The sequence below is a fragment of the Hyperolius riggenbachi genome, chromosome 3, assembly GCF_040937935.1.
Source record: "Hyperolius riggenbachi isolate aHypRig1 chromosome 3, aHypRig1.pri, whole genome shotgun sequence".
Classification (NCBI taxonomy): Eukaryota; Metazoa; Chordata; class Amphibia; order Anura; family Hyperoliidae; genus Hyperolius; species Hyperolius riggenbachi.
The window spans coordinates 369521987-369532591 of NC_090648.1; the positions used below are offsets into that span (position 1 = coordinate 369521987).

General features: G+C 41.2%; 1 protein-coding gene across 1 annotated transcript in view; it reads left to right on the forward strand.

Moving 5' to 3' along the window:
• The window catches only part of BNIP1 (BCL2 interacting protein 1), a 31160-nt gene extending 21008 nt beyond the window's left edge, over window positions 1–10152 (forward strand). Inside the window, exons 4-6 of the mRNA XM_068277166.1 lie at window positions 80–181; window positions 5711–5829; window positions 7897–10152. Of these exons, the coding sequence (XP_068133267.1) occupies window positions 80–181; window positions 5711–5829; window positions 7897–8090 (415 nt within the window). The 3' untranslated portion in view covers window positions 8091–10152. The remainder of the gene's footprint in view (window positions 1–79; window positions 182–5710; window positions 5830–7896) is intronic.
• The last annotated feature ends 453 nt before the right edge of the window (window positions 10153–10605 follow it).

Sequence of the window (10605 nt, forward strand, 5' to 3'; positions counted from 1 at the left end):
ACTGTGAGAAGGTAAGGCGGCTTGGACTGACAAGGCCTGTAATGTCTTAATGTCTTACTCTGTCTAATCTTTGTTTTAGTAATCAAACTGTATGGAGAAAAGCAAACCTCTCTTGCAAGTTGGCAATTGATAACGCAGAAAAGGATGAACTGCTTGACGGAGGAGATTCCACGAGACAGAGGTAGTGTCACCACAGGGGATGAGTGTTTTTTTTTTTTCTTTGTTTTTTTTGGGGGGGGGGGGGGCAGCACTAGGGTACCTAACTGGAAAATTAGCCTGTTGCACTTTTCCTTACTTGTCAAAATAACGTAATCACTGGGCGGAACCTTAACACTGATTTGTCTGAGGCAGGGATCACATTTGAGTCTGTGGAAAATGACCATAGTTTTCTGTGGACGATTCATTGCATTTTCCGCACACTACAGCTGACTGTCTGCAATAGGAATCGCATTCAGTGTCCAAAAAAACCTGACAGCCTGTTTTCTGTTTTGTTTCTTTCCCCACATGCAGAAAAAAAGCACATTACACCTCTTGATTGTGAATATCCTTAGGGAAGCATTACATGCGTTTTGCACATGCAATTTTTAACCAGGGCAAAACGGGTATGATCTCTGCCTGAGGCTACCAAGTGTGATCAGCTAGAATCATTAATAAATTCCCTGGAATCTCCCCTCCAGCCCCCACTGGCCTGACCACCTTTTAGAGAGTAGTGGAAGTTGTATCTCCACACTTCCACCTAACCATCTTTGATGTGGTGCCCCAAAATTCCTGGCATGAGTACATTGAGCTGTGTGCCATCTCTGGCCTGCAGAGTCCCTCCATGTAACACGGTCATGTGTTGGCATCAGTATGGCAATGTGCGGTAGTGGCAGGTTGTGGATTAGCTAACATCAGCCTCCAGTGTGTACAAGTGCAGGGATCAGTATCTCAGTAATGTGACTATCCACAAAACATGAACTATGATGTGTGTAGACTTGGGAAACTCTGCCATACATATGATCTAGTGGAGTTGGCACATTATATCCTATGGATGATTGGAAATAATTACATAGCATAAATGATATTGTAGAAAAGCACTGAACCCGTTCTGTCCTAGTAAACCAGCTTATAGTGATCCTGTGGGTGGTTTCCCAGAATAACACTCTTCATTTGAGTGTTTTTATTGCAGTTAAATTGTCATTATGTTGCAGAAGTTCTTCTCTCCATCCATCTTACTGATACTCGTCCTTTTTTCCTTCAACCTTTGACCTTTCTTAGCATATTAACTTCTGGAGTGTTTTTTATTAAAATGTTGCCAGTGTAGGTCATTTTGTAGTTGCAAAAGGTAAGCTTCTAATCAGCTTTGCAGAATCATAATGTTGCATAGTTAGATCACGGCAGTGTTTTGGATTGCCCAGCAAGCTTATGATGAACCAGAACTTCTAGGAGTGTGTAAGGCGCTAAAAGGGAAGCATAAACCCGCTTGCTAAAACGCTATGCAAAACAGAAATTTCCCTTCTTAACCAGCTGAGCGGTTTGGACGAGCTCAGCTCGTCCAACACCGCCAGCGGCTGCCGCTCAGGCCCTGCTGGGCCGATTTTAATGAAATAAAAAGCAGCACACGCAGCCGGCACTTTGCCAGCCGCGTGTGCTGCCTGATCGCCGCCGCTCTGCGGCGATTCGCCGCGAGCAGCGGCGAAAGAGGGTCCCCCCAGCCGCCTGAGCCCAGCGTAGCCGGAACAAAAAGTTCCAGCCAGCGCTAAGGGCTGGATCGGAGGCGGCTGACGTCAAGACGTCGGCTGACGTCGATGACGTCACTCCGCTCGTCGCTATGGCGACGATATAAGCAAAACAAGGAAGGCCGCTCATTGCGGCCTTCCTTGTTTATTCTGGGCGCCGGAGGCGATCGGAAGATCGCCTCCGGAGCGCCCTCTAGTGGGCTTTCATGCAGCCAACTTTCAGTTGGCTGCATGAAATAGTTTTTTTTTTATTTAAAAAAAACCCTCCCGCAGCCACCCTGGCGATTTAATCAGAACGCCAGGGTGGTTAAAGCGGAACTGAACTCAGAACTCCTCTCTGCTCTAAAAGATACACAACAGCATAATAACCTTTAAACAAAGAACATTTCTTTGTTACAGCTGATACAAATCCTAAATTAAATTTGCTTCTAAAATTAGTTTCTACTTCCTGATTCATGGAAGCAGACATATTGTTTACAGCCTGTGCTTTCAAATGGGCTTATCTGCCATAGGCAGTCATGTGACACAGGGCAGGGATCAAATTACAACTAGTGATTAGACACAACTTAGGGGGAATTATACAGGCTAAACTCTCTAAAATACATACAGAGTGCATTTCTCTGTTTTCATTTTGTCCTGTGTAAGAGTTCAGAGCAGGTCCACGTTAAAGCAGAAGGTCTTTGAGATTATTCAGGTTGGAGTGAGCTTCTGAGGTGTCCCACAATGCATCACTGCTGAATATGCAAATCCTCCACCTCCAGAACCGCAGGAATGCAATGATGTGTCAGCTTGTTAATTGTACAGAGCCACAACATGCATACAGACTGTTTTGGATTGGTTGATTCTCACCAATGTGTGTCATAAATTAATATGGTTCTATGGAGGAGGACTTGAAGCATCTGGAGCTACAGATTGGCCAGCAAGCTCATGGTGAACCAGTGTTTTCTTGACAAATGTGAAGATTCATAAGAAATGGAGATAATGAATACATTGCTATGTGTTTTTTTTTTTTTGTTTTTTTTTTTATGTAAATGTTATATAAATTTAGTTTCAAATTTACTTTATTGATTCCATTGTAGAAAATGTACATACAGTAAGGATGCATATTGAGCAAATAACTGCATTAAGTTATACAGGTCATATAAGAAAAACTTATGGCAGTATGACATTGTATATAAGCCTGAATTATGCATTTTTGATAAGAATAAAAGTGTAGAACGATCAAGTATTAACATTTGAACAAGGGTAGTATGCCAACAAGTGTTAAAGGTTGTATTTAGTATGGTTAGAGATGCTTAGGGCATAAGGGAGAAAAAGGTACCTTTAATAATCAATGAGGTATTTGTAGATTGTACACCAGATGAGAACAAGAAAACAATGTTGGGTTGACTTATTATTTTAAAACTGTTCGAGTGCTTGTTTAATATTTGAAGAGGTAACATTATTAAGCCATGGTTGCCAAATTTTATCAAAATGGTGGACACTATCCATCAGGTTAGCCTTAATTTTTTCGTTAAGCATGGTCTCCTGCATTTTATCTAGGACGCATCGATAGATGAGTGCTTGCTGACGCCATTGAGATGCAATATAGGTTTTAGTAGAGTTGGCAGCAAACTGTATGAGCTTATGATAAGCATAAGGAATATCTTCTGGTTTATAGCCCAGAAGGAAAATCATGGGGTCAGCTTGTAACTGGATTGAGAGAATTTTATTCAAGTTATTTATGATCCTAGACCATAGCTGCGCTACCTTAGGACAGGTCCACCATATATGATATATTGTACCCGGTGTTTGGCAACCCCTGAAACATGAGGAGGGATTTTCTGGTGATATTTGGTGCAGTTTTGTGGGAACTAAATAACTACGGTGTAGAACTCTAAGGGAGACCTCCATGTTTGTAACCTGGAGGCTACCCTTAGAGAGGGTGTCCATACATTGCATCCAGTCTTCTTTATTCAATGTTTTATCACAGTCACGCTCCCAGGCAAGTTGAAAATGAAGCTTATTTTGGGATGTGGTAGAATTGAAGGAGGAATATAGGGTGGATAACATGCCCCTGCACAAAGGATCCGATCTGCAGATGTTCTCCAGAAAAGTAGACCTTGAAGTTTGGTTAGTGAGGCATAGTGACTTCGCAAAGTGAATAATTTGAAACGCTCTAAATCTTTCGTTCAAAGGTATTGACAGTTGTAGTTGTAAGGAGGCCAAAGCAGGGACAAGCCCACCCTGTGTTATATTACCTAAGGTTTTAATTTTTTTAGCGGTCCACCATCCAAACAGAAGAGGGTCATGCCCTCCAGGGAAGTCTGGGTTGTTGAAGATTTCTACAAGCTGTGATGGCTTAGCCTGCAAATTATGCTTATAACAAACTTTTTTCCATAAAGATAGGGTGAGGTAGGTATATGGAGAGAGTATCGCAATGTTTTTAATGTTTTTAAGAGAGGACCATAGCAGGCCTCTCCAGTTCAGAGGGCGGACCAGAGCATCCTCCAAAGAGAGCCATCTGGGTCTGTTGTTTTCAGCAAATATCATGGGCAGGAAGGCCAGCTGGGAAGCCATATAATACTTGTAGAGGCATGGCACCGATTAACCCCCTTCTTTTTTTATGCATCATCATCACTTTACGGTTAATACGTGGGTGCCTATCATTCCATATGAATTTAAAGATGTTTTTCTGTAACCTTTCTAACATTCCCTTAGTCAAGCAGACCGGGAGGGTTCGGAATAAATACATAAGTTTTGGTAAAAGGGTCATTTTTACTGCAGTTACCCTGCCTGCCCAAGATATTTTATAACCCTTCCATTGCTGTAGAAGTTCTTCTAAATGCTTTAGCATTGGTACATAGTTCCAGTGATATAATCTATCAGGGTCAGAGGAGATCTTAACCCCAAGGTACTTCAAGTAGTGAGGCTGGTATCTAAAGTTAAAAATGTTGGAGATATATTCTCCCATTCCCTTAGGGAAGTTGCTAAATAAGGCTTTTGACTTTTCGTAATTTAATTTTAGTCCTGATAAGGATTCAAAACGTTTAAGTTCTTTTAGTAGGTTAGGAAGGGAAATGACTGGATTCGTAAGAGTTAACATAACATCGTCCGCAAATAGCGACAATTTAAATTCGTGTGTATGGATCTTATAGCCTTGGATATTTACGTTAGATCGTATAGAGTTAGCTAGGGGTTCCATCATGATAGCGAAGACGGCTGGTGAAAGGGGACACCCTTGGCGGGTCCCACGTTGAATCTTGATAGGTTGGGAGGACGGTGCTGGTAGTTTTAGACGAGCAGATGGGAAGGAATATAATTGTTGTATTATGTGAAGCAGTTCACCTGTGATACCTATGTGTTTGAGTGTCTGCAGCATATAATCCCATGAGATGGTGTCGAAGGCCTTTTCAATGTCCAAGGCCAACGACACCACCTGGGTCTTGGTTGCTTTAGCATGTTGGAGGATATTGGTGATTCTTCTGACGTTGTCAGGGGCTTGGCGAAAGGGAATGAATCCGACCTGATCCAAATTGATCAGGTCTGGTAGGAGTAGAGGCCATGATGCCTGTGAGGACTTTATAATCTATGTTGAGTAAGGCTATTGGGCGATGATTTTTAGGTAATAAAAGATCTCTATCAGGTTTGGGGCATACTGTTAGATGGGCTTCTAAGAACTCATAGTGTTTAAGGGGATGTTTTCGTAGATGATTGTAGCAGTTGGTAAGGTGAGGGTGTTATATAAATTTATAGGCAGCTTGGGGTGAGACGGATCCAAACTAGCGGCTGCTGTATTTGGCTCAATTTCAAACTAAGAACTAATCAAGCCTAGAAGAGTTTCCAATTCACTGACCATCTCTAGCGATAAATTATCACGTACAATCGGCATGCTGTGTTTGCTAAAATATATGCTGGCCTTTATGCTGGCATTGTAGAAACCAGTAACAGGAAGTCATGTACTGAGTCATATTTTTTGAGTTTGAAATGACATTTGTTTTTTCCCCATGCAGGAAAGTAACAAAAGAAAACCTGGCTGAGTCCAGCAGCAACATCACAGAGAGCCTGATGAGTGTCAGCAGGATGATGGCCCAGCAGGTGCAGCAAAGTGAAATAACTATGCAGACGCTAGGTATGCTCTGGCTGCTCGGCAAGTGCGCAGTTCAGTCTCCCGCCTGACAGAGGCTACACTAATGTCAGCACAAACTAGCAATGACGTTTTATGAGTCTGTAGCCGATAATGAATATGTAAAACAGGTATTCAGACTCCACTGACAATTGCTTGTTCCCGGTCTTTGACACAGACACTAATAAAGCCATAAGATCAGCAGCTGGATAACATACTGGTTACGGTGGTTTCCTTTGATGTAGGGGTTGAGCCTTTGACCAGGGTTCAAATCCTAGCTCAAGATAGTACGTAAAACAGTAAGGGCTCATTTCCACTAGCACGGTTTCCGTGCTGAATCAGCAGTTTCCCTGCAGGCAAATCACGTGAGGTAACTCTGCCATAGGAAACAATGGCGCCGCCAGCTGAATCGATTGCGCTAGCGATTCGGCTGACATTGCCATCCGTTTCTTTGCGGGAGGCTGTGAATCCCATAGCCATGCATGGCACGGGAAGGAAGTGCCGCCGCGCGTCTCGCAGCTGCGCTCGGCACAAGTGGAAACTGGCCCTTAGAATTCTTCATGCAAGGCTTTCTAATGCTCCTGCATGCTTGTTCCTGGTGTTTGACACCGATATAGCCATAATACCAGCTTGCAAAAGACTGCGCTGAATGCATGCTTTTTCCCAACTTGATTCACTTAAAGAAAACCTGAACTGAAAATTAAAAGTCAAAATAAACATACACAAGTCATACTTACCTCCTGTGTAGTCTACTCCTCAATCTTTCTCCTCTCCTGCATCCTGTTAGTCCACTGTCATCAATGGAATTCTCTGTCCTCCATTTGGAAAATGGTCATTACCCCATAACAGCTTTCTGGTCAGCACACAGTTAAACTGTAACATCACCCACTTGAGCCATAGGCAGACATGGACATTACCTGGCACATCAGTTGTCCTCTCAGCTATAACTGACATCAACTGATATATAACTGACAGCAACTGATATATTTCAGTTCTGACAAAATGTTGTCAGAACTGGAAGGGCTCATTGTCAGAAGAAAATGATGAGCTTCTGAGAGGAACTGATGGCAAGGTAACTATGTAATGTTCATTTGAAGTTACCTCATGTGTTTATTTTAAATAATGCTACTCAGTTCCGGTTCCCTTTAAAGTCTTCAATCTGCCAATCCATAAAAAAAGAGCCAGGAAACCTGCATACTCATTCTGGGTCAGTTACCTTTGAACAGTTACATACAGTGGTTAAATAAGGAGGCTTTTTATTAACAAAGGGCCAGTGTATTTTTTGCACAATTTAAACACTGCCACAAAGACAAGAGTGCTCCTCTCCCGGCAGTCCACTGGGATGAATGGCTCATGTGGCACTGAAAACATTATAAAGACCTGACTGGCCAATGAGTGACAGGAGGTAAAGTTATTCTTGTGAAGATGATCCATGTGGCACTATTATTGGTTTTATTACATCTTCATTAATTGGATACCAGCATTTTTTGGCAGTTTGCATATTAATGCACTTTTATAGAAGGGCTCCAATGTTTTGTTTTTTTGTTGTTGTTTGTTTGTTTTTTAAAGGACAACTGAGGTGACATGATGAGATACATGGGTATGTACAGTGCCAAGCACACAAATAACTAGGCTGTGTTTCTTTTTTTCTTTCCCTGCCTGAAAAAGTTAAACATCAGGTATGCAAGTGACAGTTTCTCTATGGTCGGGACTGGGTCAGACTATAGCATAACCCTCACTGATAAGTAATTACAGCCATAAAACACTTTCCTGTCAGTAAATGGCTTCTGAGAGTAGGAAAAAGATATAAAAGGGGTCAATAATTCATAGATTTGGGCACTGACATACATCAGTGAAGATGTCATTGAGCAGAGACAATGAAATAGTAAAAACTTAAAAACTAGATTTAAATATAAAATAAAACTGTGTGATATAAAAAAGTTATGTTTATGTGACTGAGGATAGATACAATTGTTTTTCTCATCAGTTTATATTCACCTTGGATGTCCTTTAATGACTACATCCAAGTGTCTTGCTGACAAATCATTTTACTGCCTGTTTTCCTGTCTTCAGCTACGTCATCCAGAACCATCCAAGAAGCCAATGAAGAGTTCAAATCCATGTCCGGTACGATCCAGCTTGGGCGTAAACTCATTACCAAATATAACCGTCGTGAGCTGACAGACAAGCTACTCATCTTCCTAGCGCTGGCCTTATTTCTCGCAACAGTACTCTATATCCTAAAGAAGAGGATCTTTCCATTCTAGTGGCAGCAAAATCACTGCAATTACTTGGACCTTCCTCATTTATGGCTGCTAGAATTATCCTGTGTGGCCCCAACAGAAAGTATCAGCTGCAGGGCAGACTGTGTAACCTCTCCAGGAAGTGGACTTATACTGCTTTCTGCTGGCAGAAGGCTTAGAGCACAAGAAATAGACCAAATCGGCTGCAGATCAGAATTAGAAACCTCTTTAATTGCCAAGCATGACTGGGTTGTGCCCGGAATTGGGTTTGGCACTTACAATTGCTCAGAATAGATAATACACCAAGATAATACAACATAAATATTAGATAATACACCAAGCTTATACAGGAGTTACATCAGGATGTGAGTACAACACAGTGTTGCACTAGACAGCCTTATCAATCCGACAGCCTCAGCCTGAGTGGTGTGGAGTGGTGGAGGTGGTAGGGCTTGAAGTGAGTTCGAGGTTGAAAGAAGCTCCTATGCCTTGAAGTTCTGATGGAGATGGTCCGAAACCTATGGCCTGATGGTAGCCGACTGAAGAAGTGGCCAGGGTGTGAGGGGTCATTGGCGATCTTTAGTGCTCTGGAGCAAAGTATTGATTTGTGGAGGAGGTCGAGTGAGGGGAGGGGTCTTCTGATGATCCTCTCCGCAGTTGTTAAAGAGAATCTGTATTGTTAAAATCGCACAAAAGTAAACATACCAGTGCGTTAGGGGACATCTCCTATTACCCTCTGTCACAATTTCGCCGCTCCTCGCCGCATTAAAAGTGGTTAAAAACAGTTTTAAAAAGTTTGTTTGTAAGCAAACAAAATGGCCACCAAAACAGGAAGTAGGTTGATGTACAGTATGTCCACACATAGAAAATACATCCATACACAAGCAGGCTGTATATACCCTTCCTTTTTAATCTCAAGAGATCATTTGTGTGTTTCTTTCCCCCTGCAGTTCTCATGCACTGAAGTTTCAGGCTGCTCGTTTCTTCCTGCAAACAGCTTTGCCTTTGTCTGTAATTTCTCAGTATGTGAAAGCCCAGCCAGCTCAGAACACGATTTATCCAGCTTGTAAAAGATAAGAGAGAAGCTGCCCTAATCTAAATAATACACAGGCAGTGTGCATAGAGGGGCCTGGAAGGGGGAGTTCATAGCAGAACCACAACACTGAAGAACTTGGCAGTCTTCCAGACACAGGCTGACAAGTCTGACAGGGGAAAGATACATTGATTTATTACAGAGACTGTGATAGTAGAACGTGCTGCAGTAAGCCAGAACACATTAGAATAGCTTTTTGAACTTGTAGGATGATAAAAAACAGGATGCAATTTTTGTTACGGAGTCTCTTTAAGATAGTTCCTTACCAGAAAGTTGTTTTAATTTAAATGTAAAATATTGACTATTTCATCAAATGTTTTGCAATGTTAATTATTTATAATAATGTTTACATTACAAAGTCTTTCACTACTAAGAGAAAAGTTTTGTCTGCTGCATGGTAACAGCTGTTAAAGGACATCTCCGCTAGGTGGAGAGATTCAGTCAAGTGAAGGGTGTGGTTTATTCTAGACGAGACTCTTTCTAGAATAATAACAAGGACACCTATAAGAGAGTCATTTGCACAATACGCTCACTCTCCTTCCTAGCACTAATTGTTATGGCCCTTTAAAATGGCCCAAACCATTCCACGTAGCTTTATAAATACTCTGCAATGTTATGGCTAACAGGCACTTCAGCATTTTTTGCTGATACATTTTGACACTTGTTAGCATGTTTTTTTTTTTTTTTTTAAAAATCACTTTTTTTCCACCAGATTAACTTTTTTTAAATAGGTTTATAAAGAGCCCCTTATGCTAAACAAATCTGCCCTCTCAGTAAATTAGCAACATTATAAGAGAGAATTCTGAAGTCCCCTTCTTTGTTCTCATGTAAAGGACAACTGAAGAGAGAGGTATAGGGAGGCTGCCATGTTTATTTCCTTGCAAAAACGACAGAAGTGGAGGAGCACCCATGCAAAAGGATATCGGGTGTGCCGTAGCTTTAAGACCACTGTACCAATGATCCAAAGATGCAGATCCAAGCGAAGCAGGCACCACCTTCAGTAAATTAGTAGCTCTTTATTGAAACAGTCATAAAAAATGACAAGTCATCAATAACAATGGCTTTAGCGTCTGACAGCCCGCTGTTTCAAGCTATATATATATATATATATATATATATATATATATATATATATATATATATATATATATATATATATATATATATATATATATATATATATATATATATATATATATATATATATATATATATAGCTTCTGGCTTTGAAAAAGAGCTACTGAGCTTGAAACAGCGGGCTGTCAGCCGCAAAGCCATTTTTATTGATGACTTGTCATTTTTTATGACTTTTTCAATAAAGAGCTACTAATTTACTGAAGGTGGTGCCTGCTTCGCTTGGATCTGCATGTTTATTTCCTTTTAAAGGGACTCCGAGCTCTGTTTAAAAATAAAATTTGAACTTACCTGGGGCTTTCTCCATCCCAG